This window comes from Oncorhynchus mykiss, chromosome 20 (genome assembly GCF_057628025.1).
Source record: "Oncorhynchus mykiss isolate SJ-2025 chromosome 20, ASM5762802v1, whole genome shotgun sequence".
In the NCBI taxonomy this organism is placed as follows: domain Eukaryota; kingdom Metazoa; phylum Chordata; class Actinopteri; order Salmoniformes; family Salmonidae; genus Oncorhynchus; species Oncorhynchus mykiss.
Genome location: NC_143041.1, coordinates 28,022,447 through 28,038,262, shown reverse-complemented (window position 1 = coordinate 28,038,262; position 15,816 = coordinate 28,022,447). Strand labels below are relative to the sequence as shown.

Below are 15,816 nucleotides of genomic sequence, written 5' to 3'. Positions count from 1 at the left end.
ATAATAATAACTATATTAAATGCTATTATATAGTACTTTAGCATTTATATAGTCTGTTAACATTTATATAGTTTTCAAAGAGCTTTACATTGTATTTTATTATATTTAGAATACCAGAGCTTCGGTATTCCTTCATTATTCCTGATGGCCGACTGACATTCTGATGGGGATTGTTTTTTGGATGGGCTTCTGGTGTAATGGGGCTGGGGGGGGGGAACTTTGTGTTGCCCCCCCCCCCCCCCCTTGAGATTCAGATAGCTGTCTGCCTGGCCTAGCCCTCTGGGCAGGGGGTTGATGTGATGTGAGGTGCAGGCAGGGCAGGGGGGAGGCAGGGGGAGGAGGAAAGGGTTTCAGGGTTTGGGGGTTAGTTAGATCTCCTCTCCCCGGGACTACTCCCCTGCCAAAACACACACACACACACACACACACACACACACGCACACGCACACGCACACACACACACACACAGAGAGAGAGATTCACCAATGTTTTGCTTCTGCAGCAGGGTAATTCCAGAATCTCATTTTTAGATATGGAGAGGAAAAATGTAAATTTCCTTCTTTTGTCGTTGTTGTTTGTTCTAAATCTGTAACATGATCCATCTATAACGTCCACGTCCTTATAAGGATCAGCATGGTGTCTGTTGACGAGGTGACTGAGTTATAACTGTTATATAGCGTAACTATAAACCTCAGCCCCTCCGATGAAGAGTGATATAGCGTTGGCAGTGAGGGTTTGATATCTGCACTAGGACTCTTTGTCTTTCTATTCCTCATATCTATTTTCTCGTGTATGCATTTCTCTCTCTCTTTCTCTCTCTCTCTCTCTCTCTCTCTCTCTCTCTCTCTCTTTCTTTCTTTCTTTCTTTCTTTCTTTCTTTCTTTCTCTTTCTCTCCCTCTCCCCCCTCTCTGTGATGTTAGCCTCTAGGCAGTAGTTGTTTCAGTGCAGGTGTGTGTGTGTGTGTGTGTGTGTAGACAGACAGTTGTCTTGTCTGGAGGTGTATAGTTGTACAGGTGTGCTGTATCACAGAGGGTGTGGCTGAGCCTGTCCTTGCACAGGTGTGTCACCACTCAGAAGGTGTGGATTGGCGGGTGTGTGTGTGCACATTTTTGAGAGGGAAAGAGGCCAACTCTGATGTAGTCATTGTGCCCTTGAAGCTGCACTACATGCACACACACACCACACACACACACACACACACACACACACACACACACACAGACACACACACACACACACACACACACACACACACACACACACACACACACACACACACACACACACACACACACACACACACACACACACACACACACACACACACACACACAGCAGCTCAGTCTTAATAATCATGTTTCAGAGAGACCTGCAGACCTGGCTGTCAAACCCTTGTTGGCTCTCTCTTTCTTTAATCTATCTCTTTTCCTCTCGCTCTATTCTTCCCCCTCTTCTCTCCCTCTCGTCTCTCTTCCTTTCTCCTCAAGTGCTGTGTCTGGTTATGTCAGCGCTGGCTCTTACACTGTGCCGTCTGTGTGTGCTGTGTGTCGTGTGTTTGTGTGTGATGTGTGTCGTGTGTTTGTGTGCGCTGTGTGTGTGTGTGTGCGTGTATCAGACGCTGTCTCACACTCCGCAGCCCTGTCCAGTCATCCTGATGCTCTTGTAACAGCTCTCGTTGCGACTCAGAGCCAGCGAGCAAGCTGATTGGCTAAGGTGTTTCAGGTGCTCTAGCCTTAGGGTGCCATGACTTTGATCGCCACGGTTACAGAAACGAGACACCCTGTTCTCTCTCCCTCCCCTATACCCCCCCCCCCCAATCCAATGGCAGACTAGTTAGTGCCTTCTGTCTGTGTGTCTGTCTGTGTGCCTGTCTGTGTGCCTGTCTGTGTGTCTTTAGAAAGTGGAGGAGAACAGTGGAGTGGGCCTCTGATCATAGTTGAAAGGATAGCCGGGAATCTTTTCTAGAACAGTTTTAAAAGCCTCTACGGGAGTAGGGAGAATGTGTCTCTTTATAGCCCGACACACCAGCCCTTATCACCCACCACAGGTCTCACTATTGGTGATTTCTGCTCACATTGTTGTAATACTTGGAGGAGGAGAAGGAGGAGGAGGGAAGGAGGATAAGAGGAATGAGCATATGAAGAAAGGATAAAGGGATGAGTGAGAAGGGAAGAGTAAGAGAGGAGGAGGAAATAAGGAAGAGAGGAGTTAACTGGATGAAGAGAGAGAGCAGTTGGAGGGAGAAGAGAGAGGGAGGGAGAGAAAGGAGGAGAGGAGAGGGAGAAGAGAGAGGGAGGGAGGGAGAGGAGAGGGGGAATAAAACAGCAGGAGGGTGACGATGGAGAGAGAGTGAAGCGGGGAGGCTAGTAGGAGAAAGGGAAAGGAGGAGTGGAGAGGGGGAAGAGAGAGAGAGAGGGAGGGAGAGTGGAGTGGGGAGGCTAGGAGGAGAAAGGGAAAGGAGGAGTGGAGAGGGGGAAGAGAGAGGGAGGGAGAGTGGAGCGGGGAGGCTAGGAGGAGAGAGGGAAAGGAGGAGTGGAGAGGGGGAAGAGAGAGAGAGAGGGAGGGAGAGTGGAGCGGGGAGGCTAGGAGGAGAGAGGGAAAGGAGGAGTGGAGAGGGGGAAGAGAGAGAGAGAGGGAGGGAGAGTGGAGCGGGGAGGCTAGGAGGAGAAAGGGAAAGGAGGAGTGGAGAGGGGGAAGAGAGAGAGAGAGGGAGGGAGAGTGGAGCGGGGAGGCTAGGAGGAGAGAGGGAAAGGAGGAGTGGAGAGGGGGAAGAGAGAGAGAGGGAGGGAGAGTGGAGCGGGGAGGCTAGGAGGAGAAAGGGAAAGGAGGAGTGGAGAGGGGGAAGAGAGAGAGAGCGAGAGTGGCTGAGCGTTTCCACCTGGTTGATAATCCAGTCAGATTACCGCCGCCTGACAGCACGGACCGTCGTCCCCGGCAACTCATCCGAGCGTCTCCGCGGGAACACGCTGGCTCTTAAGTGGTGTGTGTGTGTGTGTGTGTGTGTGTCAGTGATGAGTCAGCAGATCTGCTCAGCCATAGGCAGAGACAGAGACGGGCCCCAGCCCCCTTCACCGTCCTCCCCAGGGAACAAGACTTCATATGGGGCATGGCAGCTGAGGCAACCCCCTCTACGGAGCTGGAGATGGTGGTGGTAGCGTTAGCGGGTGGTTCGGTTGGTGGTGGGGATCATGTGGTTTAGCCTACGCTTGGAGACGGTGTACAAGACCTCTTCTCCTCTTCTACTACCACACACACACACACACACACACACACACACACACACACACACACACACACACACACACACACAGACACACACACACACACACACACACACACACACACACACACAGGTATGTTGTTGTATGGGGTGACTAATTCTACTCTGCATCTGTTCTGTAGGGTGTTTGTCAGTGGCACTGCTGTAGCATGTATTAACGTAACCAGTCCGTTTTTGGTTGTAAAATTCTGGGATGTGTACTGATGGACGATAACTGAAGATCTATATGAATGAAAAGACCAGCAGGAATTCCCTCTACTTCTCATCCCCTCTCTCTCTTGTCTGTACTTCTCTCTTTCACTCAATCTCTTTCTAGATCGCTCCCCCCCGATGTTGTTAATAGCCCATCCCGGTCTCTCTCGGCTCGTAGCCAGCTCACTAAATCAGAAACGATTGGAGGATTTGGCAGAGGGAGTAAGAGCTCAGCGCAGCGCCTTTGAAGTCAGAGAATGAGAGAAAAATTGCATTTTAAACAGCCCGCAAAACACAACGCTAAAAGTGCTTCTTGTTCTTTAGGATGAAGGGGAGGTGTGTGTGTACCGCTATGTGTGTGTGTGTGTGTGTGTACCGCTATGTGTGGTGTGTGTGAGAGAAAGGGGGACAGAAATAGTTGTGCAATAGTGGACACGGCTTTTAAGTGTGTGTGTGTGTGTGTGTGTGTGAGCGTGCGTGCGTGTGTGTGTGTGTGTGCATTCGTCTGTGTGCAGACGTACAGTGCCTGGTGTTTATGGTATTATTGTGGATTGCTACCTCTTGCCTTGAGGCCAAGGCATCCACTGTTTACATGAGCCAGAGCGATGACATAATTTCACAGGGACAGACATGATGTCATCCACGACGGGATTCCTCCTTGGGCGGCTGGTCTGACACCTGAAAAACACAGTAGTGTCCAGAGATGCAGCCAAGGCAACCCTCCCTACAGCAATCATCAATATCTGGAGAAAGCCACCTGAAATGGCCCCGAAATGTACAGCTGAAATGTGTGTGCTTCTTATTAAGTTAATGTCAGCTGTTTTTACTGCATCTCAGCTCTATTTGATTCATTTGGCTCATTCATATTATAATGCAGTCCATTGAGCAGTGTTTGTGTGTTAATGTCAGGGTCTTAGATGGATGGAGAGGTCCCGAGTTCACAAAGATGTGAGGGAATATAGAGGGACAGTGAGGATAAAGGGCATGGAGGATAGAGGGCATGGAGGATAGGGGGACAGTGAGGATAAAGGGCATGGAGGATAAAAGGGACAGTGAGGATAAAGGGCATGGAGGATAGAGGGAGAGTGAGGATAAAGGGCATGGAGAATAGAGGGACAGCGAGGATAAAGGGCATGGAGGCTGGAGGGAGAGTGAGGATAAAGGGCATGGAGGATAGAGGGACAGTGAGGATAAAGGGCATGGAGGATAGAGGGAGAGTGAGGATAAAGGGCATGGAGGATAGAGGGAGAGTGAGGATAAAGGGTATGGAGGATAGAGGGAGAATGAGGATAAAGGGCATGGAGGATAGAGAGACAGTGAGGATAAAGGGCATGGAGGATAGAGGGCATGGAGGATGAAGGGACAGTGAGGATAGAGGGTATGGAGGATAGAGGGACAGTGATGATAAAGGGTATGGAGGATAGAGGGACAGTGAGGATAAAGGGCATGGAGGATAGAGGGACAGTGAGGATAAAGGGTATGGAGGATAGAGGGACAGTGAGGATAAAGGGCATGGAGGATAGAGGGCATGGAGGATAAAGGGACAGTGAGGATAGAGGGTATGGAGGATAGAGGGACAGTGATGATAAAGGGTATGGAGGATAGAGGGACAGTGAGGATAAAGGGTATGGAGGATAGAGGGACAGTGAGGATAAAGGGCATGGAGGATAGAGGGACAGTGAGGATAAAGGGCATGGAGGATAGAGGGCATGGAGGATAGAGGGACAGTGAGGATAAAGGGCATGGAGGATAGAGGGACAGTGAGGATAAAGGGCATGGAGGATAGAGGGACAGTGAGGATAAAGGGCATGGAGGATAGAGGGACAGTGAGGATAAAGGGTATGGAGGATAGATGGACAGTGAGGATAAAGGGCATGGAGGATAGAGGGACAGTGAGGATAAAGGGTATGGAGGATAGAGGGACAGTGAGGATAAAGGGCATGGAGGATAGAGGGCATGGAGGATGAAGGGACAGTGAGGATAGAGGGTATGGAGGATAGAGGGACAGTGATGATAAAGGGTATGGAGGATAGAGGGACAGTGAGGATAAAGGGCATGGAGGATAGAGGGACAGTGAGGATAAAGGGTATGGAGGATAGAGGGACAGTGAGGATAAAGGGCATGGAGGATAGAGGGCATGGAGGATAAAGGGACAGTGAGGATAGAGGGTATGGAGGATAGAGGGACAGTGATGATAAAGGGTATGGAGGATAGAGGGACAGTGAGGATAAAGGGTATGGAGGATAGAGGGACAGTGAGGATAAAGGGCATGGAGGATAGAGGGACAGTGAGGATAAAGGGCATGGAGGATAGAGGGCATGGAGGATAGAGGGACAGTGAGGATAAAGGGCATGGAGGATAGAGGGCATGGAGGATAGAGGGACAGTGAGGATAAAGGGCATGGAGGATAGAGGGACAGTGAGGATAAAGGGCATGGAGGAAAGAGGGACAGTGAGGATAAAGGGACAGTGAGGATAAAGGGAGAGTGAGGATAAAGGGCATGGAGTTTAGAGGGCATGGAGGATAGAGGGACAGTGAGGGTAAAGGGTATGGGGGATAGAGGGACAGTGAGGATACAGGGCATGGAGGATAGAGAGGACAGTGAGGATAGAGGAGCAGTGAGGATAAAGGGTATGGAGGATAGAGGGACAGTGAGGATACAGGGCATGGAGGATAGAGGGACAGTGAGGATACAGGGGCAGTGAGGATAAAGGGCATGGAGGATAGAGGGACAGTGAGGATAAAGGGCATGGAGGATAGAGGGACAGTGAGGATAAAGGGCATGGAGGATAGAGGGACAGTGAGGATAAAGGGCATGGAGGATAGAGGGACAGTGAGGATAAAGGGCATGGAGGATAGAGGGACAGTGAGTATAAAGGGCATGGAGGATAGAGGGACAGCGAGGATAAAGGGCATGGAGGATAGAGGGACAGTGAGGATAAAGGGCATGGAGGATAGAGGGACAGCGAGGATAAAGGGCATGGAGGATAGAGGGACAGTGAGGATAAAGGGCATGGAGGATAGAGGGACAGTGAGGATAAAGGGCATGGAGGATAGAGGGACAGTGAAGATAAAGGGCATGGAGGATAGAGGGACAGTGAGGATAAAGGGCATGGAGGATAAAGGGACAGTGAGGATTAAGGGCATGGAGGATAGAGGGACAGTGAGGATAAAGGTCATGTAGGATAGAGGGACAGTGAGGATAAAGGGCATGGAGGATAAAGGGACAGTGAGGATAAAGGGCATGGAGGATAGGGGGACAGTGAGGATCAAGGGCATGGAGGATAGAGGGACAGTGAGGATAAAGGGCATGGAGGATAGAGGGACAGTGAGGATAAAGGGCATGGAGGATAGAGGGACAGTGAGGATAAAGGGCATGGAGGATAGAGGGACAGTGAGGATAAAGGGCATGGAGGATAGAGGGACAGTGAGGATAGAGGGACAGTGAGGATAAAGGGCATGGAGGATAGAGGGACAGTGAGGATAAAGGGCATGGAGGATAGAGGGACAGTGAGGATAGAGGGACAGTGAGGATAAAGGGCATGGAGGATAGAGGGACAGTGAGGATAAAGGGCATGGAGGATAGAGGGACAGTGAGGATAGAGGGACAGTGAGGATAAAGGGCATGGAGGATAGAGGGACAGTGAGGATAAAGGGCATGGAGGATAGAGGGACAGTGAGGATAGAGGGACAGTGAGGATAAAGGGTATGGAGGATAGAGGGACAGTGAGGATAAAGGGCATGGAGGATAGAGGGACAGTGAGGATAAAGGGCATGGAGGATAGAGGGACAGTGAGGATAAAGGGCATGGAGGATAGAGGGACAGTGAGGATAAAGGGCATGGAGGATAGAGGGACAGTGAGGATAAAGGGCATGGAGGATAGAGGGACAGTGAGGATAAAGGGCATGGAGGATAGAGGGACAGTGAGGATAAAGGGCATGGAGGATAGAGGGACAGTGAGGATAAAGGGCATGGAGGATAGAGGGACAGTGAGGATAAAGGGCATGGAGGATAGAGGGACAGTGAGGATAAAGGGCATGGAGGATAGAGGGACAGTGAGGATAAAGGGCATGGAGGATAGAGGGACAGTGAGGATAAAGGGTATGGAGGATAGAGGGACAGTGAGGATAAAGGGCATGGAGGATAGAGGGACAGTGAGGATAAAGGGCATGGAGGATAGAGGGACAGTGAGGATAAAGGGCATGGAGGATAGAGGGACAGTGAGGATAAAGGGCATGGGGGATAGAGGGACAGTGAGGATAAAGGGCATGGAGGATAGAGGGACAGTGAGGATAAAGGGCATGGAGGATAGAGGGACAGTGAGGATAAAGGGCATGGAGGATAGAGGGACAGTGAGGATAAAGGGCATGGAGGATAGAGGGACAGTGAGGATAAAGGGCATGGAGGATAGAGGGACAGTGAGGATAAAGGGCATGGAGGATAGAGGGACAGTGAGGATAAAGGGCATGGAGGATAGAGGGACAGTGAGGATAAAGGGCATGGAGGATAGAGGGACAGTGAGGATAAAGGGCATGGAGGATAGAGGGACAGTGAGGATAAAGGGCATGGAGGATAGAGGGACAGTGAGGATAAAGGGCATGGAGGATAGAGGGACATTGAGGATAAAGGGCATGGAGGATAGAGGGACAGTGAGGATAAAGGGCATGGAGGATAGAGGGACAGTGAGGATAAAGGGCATGGAGGATAGAGGGACATTGAGGATAAAGGGCATGGAGGATAGAGGGACAGTGAGGATAAAGGGCATGGAGGATAGAGGGACATTGAGGATAAAGGGCATGGAGGATCTGCCTGAAGTTGAGGGAGCATGATCCTTTCATTTGATTCTGTTGTTTTCTCTTTTCTCCTTTCTTTCCCTCCTGTTCTCCATGACAAACTCTTTATCAAATGTCCTCTATCTCTCAAGCCCTTTGTCCTGTATGGACTGGAAACTGTTCAGTCTGACAAACTCTATATTGGAAAATATTTTTGGGCCATGAGTGTTACCTAAATCCAGAAAGGTTGAGTATAAACTGTTGTTTATCTGGTCCAGCAATGGCCAGTGTGTGTGTGTGTAGATGAGCGAGTGTGTATTTTTTGTGTGCATACAAGGAAGTGACTGTGTGGAACAGTGTGGAACGGTACACCGTAACACATGAAAGCGTTAAGTATATTCAGGATCCTCTGTTGAATATACATGCAGATCTGTGAGTGTGTTCCTGTCTCCTGAAAGCTCTCACCCGAGTGCAGAGAGAGAGAGGAAGAGGGCGAGGAAACAAGAAAAGAGAGAGACAGAGAGAGACAGAGAGAAAAAAAGAGAAAAAAAACAAAGATCTGTCATCAGTCATTCATGGATAATCAGTCTCGTGGGACACACACACACACACACACACACACACACACACACACACACACACACACACACACACACACACACACACACACACACACACACACACACACACACACACACACACACACACACACACACACACACACACACACACACACACACACACCCCCTGCCGCCAGGGTCCTAATCCTTTGGGGACTCATTGTGCTTGTGTGTATGCCTATCAACATTTTGGCTGTTCGCTGATTAAAACCAAACTCTCATTTTTTTGCTTCATTCTCTCTATCTTTGAACGCAAGTGTAGTATTTCTCCTCCTTTTTGTCTTTACTTTCATGTCACTTTGATCATTATCTGTTGTCCTTTTCGATGATTTTCAGAAGAAGATGTGTTTTATGGACGCCTGCATTACATGTGTGCTTTCGTGCTTACTTATGCATGCTTGAGTCGAATGTGTGCCTATCAGTCAGTGTTTTCTGTGCATATGTGTGCACGTCTATGTCTATGCCCCCCCCCCCCCCCCCCCCCCCATCTTTCACTCTATTCAATAATGCCTTTATTGGCAGGAAATTCCCTTGTAAATATTGCCAAAGTCAGGGAATATGAAATGGGACTAGATTGAATAGCTTACATATAGATGTGGTTAGGTTAGGTTGGGCTCGCTCTCCTCCTCTCTCTCATTCCCTCTCTCTCCCTCATCTCTATTGCTCTCTCGCTCTCACTCAACTCTCTCCCTCAACTCTCTCACTCAACTCTCTCACTCACTGTCTCTCACTCATATGCTCTCCCTCTCCTATTTGCTCTATCTCTCATGATCGTAGCCTAGTAACCTCTGTTCCCCTCTCGTATGCTGCTTGCATGGGCACATGACTGAAGACACACACGCGCTAATGCTTGGTGTAGATATTGTGCACGCACACTGACACCTGTGCCGAGCGCCGATAATATTCTATTTAGGTAAAGCAAAGTGCTGCATGCATAAACCACAACCCACACACACACACACACACACACACACACACACACACACACACACACACACACACACACACACACACACACACACACACACACACACACACACAACCCACACACACACACACACACACACACACACACACACATACAAACAGTGATGCTTGTTGTAGATGTAGTACTCTGAGGGTGCTTGTGTTGAGTAGGTGGGTACAGGGTTTGTTCTACATTTAGATAAGCATGCACAACTCCTACCTCCACTCAGAACAGAGCATGGGCAATACTATCTCTCTCTCTGTCTCTCTTTCGCTCTCTCTCTCTCTGTCTGTCTCGCTCTGTCTGTCTGTCTCTCTCACTCGCTCTCTCTCCTGTCTGTCTCTCTCCCCTCTCTCTCTGTCTGTCTCCTCTCTTTGCATGGTTCATGTGTGTTTTGAATCAGCCAGGGCTAGAGGCTGAATGGACAAGAGGTGTGGCAGAGACAAATCTGGGCCAAGGAGTGAAGACTAGACACACACTCTTGCACTATTGACTCCCATCATTCTTCTGCAGTAAAGGCAGATCACCACAGGCTCTCCAGAAATATCATCCACCCATGTGCTTTTCATTAGTGTGGACTTGGATGGCCCATATCCCCACATCCTGTTACTATGGTGAACATGGAAAGTTCACTCATCCCTTTACTTCCTGAAAGTCCATATATGGTTGTTCCTTCCACTGTGGGCTGGGTGAGGTCTAGCCAGAAGAACTCGGCTGTTATGATACTGGAGCCATTTCTTCCTCTCCTAATGGGTTAATCAGGGCCTGATTCTTTAACTTGAAAACGGACTAAAGTGATGTCAGCGGAGGGATGCCGGTCCATGGACCAGGGGATGGGAAAAGGTGGTTCCAATGTCTCAGGGCAGATGGTGTTCTGCAATCCACTGTTTAACACTTGAGTCATTCGCACAACTTCCGTTCTTCTTTCAAATCAGCATCTGACTCAGATCTTGGAAACAGCTGTTTGCCGTCTGTAAGCAATCAAATGCCGAAAACCAGCAGACTCTCATCTTGGGGTAACAGGGTAGGGGTATACTAGGGGTAACGGGGTAGTGGGGACCTGAATGTGTGAGGGCTGTTATAAGGTTCCCCCTTCTTTAACCCTTCAGTACAGAGAGAAATAGAGGGTGAGAGAAAGAGAAAGAGAGAAAAATAAAGAAAGGTTCCCCCTCTTTTCCCTTCCTGTACATATTCTGCTGATTTATGCGCCTCAGAGGGAAATCTCTCATTTGTAGCTTTTCATCTATTTTTTTCCTTTCTTTCTTTTTTTCCTTTTTCTCTCTCCAGCTCCTGTAATGTAATTCAGTACTGCTGGTTGTCCCAGGCGACATGCTCTCTCTCTCTCGCTCTGCCTCGCTAGCACTCTCTCCTACACACACACACACACACACACACACACACACACACACACACACACACACACACACACACACACACACACACACACACACACACACACACACACACACACACACACACACACACACATTCATTCTCTCACCATTTCTCTCTCTCTCTCTCTCTCTCTCTCTCTCTGCCTCTCTCTCTCTTTGATGAAGTAACATGAATGAGTCAGGAAAAGAACTGTAGAGGGACAAAAGAGGCAGAACTGAAGGGAAAAGCAATCTAGATCTTGTTTAACAAAAAGCCTCTCTTTTTCTGGCTGTGTGTGAGTTTTTTTGTAAACACTGCTTGGCGCCTGCTCACATTTGTAGGGTGTGTGTGTGTGTGTCCGTGTGTACCACTGCCACCTTATTTGAGTACCCCTGTCACCTTTGCAATTCCTTCCCATCAAAACATATGAGAAGGACCTGCCACACACTCGCTGAGGGCGGTGTGCCAGGACTGTGGGTGGTTGGAGCCTGTTGAAAGGGTCGGACGGAGGGGAAGGTGCCAACTGTGCAGCAGTGAGCGGAACAGCTCAGCTAACAAGAGTCAGAACCTCTGGTACACGCAGGGAGACACACACACACACACTTGTTTTCTCTCTTTTTCCACTCCTATTCTGTCAATTTTTTAAATTGTATTCATTATTTTGCAGTATATTTGTGTCAAGTGGAGGTAGTGTGTGTTGTGTTCAGTGGTCAGTGTGTCGGCATGTGGATAGAGGCACTGTTAATTGGCTAAAGTGACAATAGACCACAAGGGGATATTGATCTCCGATTGGCTGCTGATCGATTGAATCTACCAACTTCCCGTCTCCCAGGAGTGTGTGTGTGTGCCAGGGAGTGTGCGTGCACGTGTGTGTGTGTCCATTGACCAGGGACAGTCCATTCAAGCAAGAATAGGCTACTAGGAGGAAGGTTATTCACAGTGAGCTAAACTGAAGGAAACTTCTCTTCATCTCGCCCTTCTCTCTCTATGTGTTTGAAAGTTCCTTATAACATCCCTCACTCTTGCTTTTTTTTTCATAATAGTAGTGTTTGTGTGTGTGTGTGTGTGTGTGTGTGTGTGTGTGTGTGTGTGTGTGTGAGACAGAGATAGAGACAGAGACAGAGACAGAGACAGAGAGAGACCTTGAGTTGTCTGGTCAGTTATGTTTTCACTCTGCTTCTCCGAGCCAAATACCACTCTGCTGCTGTGGACAAGAAACCGACCAAAGGGAGTGTGTGTGTGTTTGTGTACTTGTGGTTTTTAACAGAACTGGGCTCACATTTGCAGAAGACAACCAGATCTGGGAATATTGGAATATGGAAGTATTGTTGATACTCGTCAGTAATGTGGTCTCCAGAACCATCTCTGGTGTCTCCCAGGTGATGTCTTCAGTGTCAAAGGTCATCGATGCGAGGTCATGGAAGGAGGCCTGGGAAGACAGCATCTGCTAGGCTAATCAGAGATATTGTGCTTGGTGTCCTTGACATTCTCTATGAGCCACTTCCCTATACCAAGACCCTCCTTTTCTCCTACCTCTTAGCCTGTATGCCCATCTGTCTGTCTATCTACTATAACTTGTGGATGTTAACATGTGGTTGTCTTACCAAACATGGCTACAATGTTGAATGCAGAAACAAACAGTTAGGTACCGGAGCTCTGGTTTAGATCTGAGATAGGGGTAATTTCTGGTTGTGATATACAGCACATCTGGAATGTGGGGTCTCAACAATCTCTCCCAGTCTCACTGAAGAATTAGACGTTCATCCACGTTCTCCAAACGTGAAGTTAAGGGTTACGTTTAGGCACTTATTCCCGAATGGTTAAGGTTTGGGACAGGGTTGGAATAACAATCCAATGTCTCCACGACTGGGACCAAACACGCAACCTTCTGATCCAGAGTTGTGCCCATCCCACACCCCTGTCCACAACACTCTAGCAAAACCCAAGCCTACTTGATGGTAATAGCGCTCACCGTTGCCCCTAGTGGCCGGTTGTGAAGGCATTACCCGACGTCCTCAGGAGATGGATAAATGTCACATTTTGATGACAATCTTGAACGATCCCCCTGGGGGCCCAGCTGTGTGTTTTTACAAGGCTTGGGAGACATTTTACAATTGAGAAAAAGAGGAGAGAGCGACAGAGCAACAGAGAGGAGCAGGAGTAGAAGAGAGAGATGCGGATAGAGAGAGAGAGAGAGAGAGAGAGAGAGAGAGAGAGAGAGAGAGAGAGCGGGATAGAGGGAGATAGAAGGATGAAAGCAACAAAGGGAAGTGGAGAGAGAGGAAAAGGAGGAGAGAAATATGGTGGCAGTTGGCTTCTGAGAGGATTTTCCATATCAGCGGCCCACAGGGAGAACAAATATGATTTTCTCCTCAACACACAGACGGAAAACAGAGCAGAACGAGAGGAGTGGAGTGAAAGACAGAGGAACATGAGAGATGGAAATCGTGTGATAGACTCTCTATCTGGCGTGAATTTACCCTGTTTTGTTTGAGAACTGATTTCCAGGACATCGATGTGTTGTGTGTGTGTGTGTGTGTTTGTGCGTGTGTGTGTGTGTGTGTCCGTCCTCTATCTGAACCCCTGTGATGCAGCGTGGGAACCTAACCTCACAGACGTCTGGAGTGTTTTCTAGGATGGCCACTAGTTCACAGTTAGTACAACCGTCAAGGCAGACAGACAATTGTCTTCCGGGGGAGAGAGAGTTGAGAGAGAGACAGAGAAAACAACAGTCTGGTATGGGAAGTCATGTCTGGATTTCTTTAAACAGATTTCAGGTTTATTATGACTACACTGAGCCGAGAGAAACTATAGACGGTAAATAGTATGGCTTCTCCTTTTAGATTGAGAGGGTGTGTGTGTGTGTGTGTGTGTGTGTGTGCCTGTGTGTGTTTGCCCCAGCTGTAATAACAGAACGCCCCCTGTCCCGCCTCCTTGTCCACAGACCATCGCCCCTTTCCTGTCCCCTTCAGTCTCTTACCCCCTCCTCACATCCCATCCTATCACATGATTATTGACCCTATTCTGTTCAAACACTGTGTGTGTGTGTGTATGTGTGTGTGTGTGTGTGTGTGTGTAGAGACAGCAGCTCAGATTAAAAGCAGTTGAGAGTTCTTGTGGTTGTTTGGGTGTTTTGTAGTGGTCTGACTGTCAAGGGCGTGACTGTGTGTGTCTGTGTGTGTATGTGCGCGCGCCCGTGCCTGTGCGCGTGTGTGTTTGCAGGCATTGTGTGCCACAGACTGTTGTGGCTATTTTGTCTGCCAAAGGTTTTGAGCAAGGTTAAACGGTGTTTCTCTATCTATCTCTCTCAACACAAGAAGCTTTACAAGTAAAATAACTTATCTCTCTCTCTCTCTCTCTCTCTCTCTCTCTCTCTCTCTCTCTCTCTCTCGCTCTCTCTCTCTCTCTCTCTCTCTCTCTCTCTCTCTCTCTCTCTCTCTCTCTCTCGCTCTCTCTCTCTCTCTCTCTCTCTTTCTCTCAGGTGCGTCGTTCATGGGCTCATTCCTGGCCAGCAGTTTGGGCTCTCCCCAGTCTCACCCATCTGGCCCCCCTGCCTCCCCTTCCTCGCCCTCCTACAGGGGAGTACCTCACTCCAGCGCATCTCCCATCTGGTTCCCCCACTCACATGAAGGTAAGACAAACACACACACATACACACACACACACACACACACACACACACACATACACATACACACACCAGGCTGTGTAAGCCTTGGAGTGTTGCTGTGTAAACAGAAACGTGACTGGTCCCTGTTTCAGCTCAGAGCTTCTTTAAGGCACATAATGACTCTGTCTCTATCTATCAGACCTGGGATTACACTCTCTGGGAACAGGGAATGGGAGGGTGTGTGTGTGGATGTGTGTGTGCATGCTTGCTCACTCTCTCTGTTGCCCCACTCCTTTCTCTCTCCCCCTCTCTCATAGTCTTTCCCCTCCCCTCTCATCTCTTCTCTCAGCACCGTCTCTCCTCACTTACCCCCCGCCCTCCTTGTGGGTATCAGGAGTGTAGCTTCAGGTTTCGGGAGCCCCTATACCCCGTCGCCCCCCTCTCTCAGACCGCAGCCCCGCCCTCAGGGCCCCTCTGGGCTAACCGACCTCCAACGGCCCCTTCCTGCTACACACACATGCACGTGTTTTGTGTCTTCTGGAAGGGTGCACCATGTCTTCTTTTGGCTGTTAACCGTTTACGGTCAGAAAGAGTGGTTGTCTCAGTTATCTACCCCAGTCAGGTGTGTGTGTGTGTCTGTGTGTGTGTGTGTGTGTGTGTGTGTGTGTCTGTGTGTGTGTGTGCGTGCGTGCGTGCGTGCGTGTGTGTGTGTGTGTGTGTGTGTGTGTGTGTGTGCAGTTTCAAGGGGAGATGAGCTAAAACAGATAACACAAAACAGAATGCTGTTTTCAGCGTTTCTCAACTAATCAACAACGGTTTGGAATACTCACTGCATGTGCGTGTATATGTGTGAAAAGGTATGTTTGTGTATCTGTTTACGCATGTTAGTGTAGGTAGGTGCAGATATATACTGTGAAAACAGCATACTAGTCAGAGAGAGGGAGAGTTGATCATGTTTTCTTGTTGTTACTGTAAGACTGCCTGGAGCTTATTGGGATT

General features: G+C 48.9%; 1 protein-coding gene across 7 annotated transcripts in view; it reads left to right on the top strand.

The window, feature by feature from the left end:
- Nucleotides 1-15,816, top strand: part of LOC110499204 (BAH and coiled-coil domain-containing protein 1) — an 80,327-nt gene that overhangs the window by 16,799 nt on the left and 47,712 nt on the right. For all 7 annotated transcript variants that reach the window (XM_036956034.2, XM_036956036.2, XM_090212812.1 and 4 more), the window contains exon 3: nt 14,689-14,838. In XM_036956034.2, the coding sequence (XP_036811929.2) occupies nt 14,689-14,838 (150 nt within the window). The remainder of the gene's footprint in view (nt 1-14,688; nt 14,839-15,816) is intronic.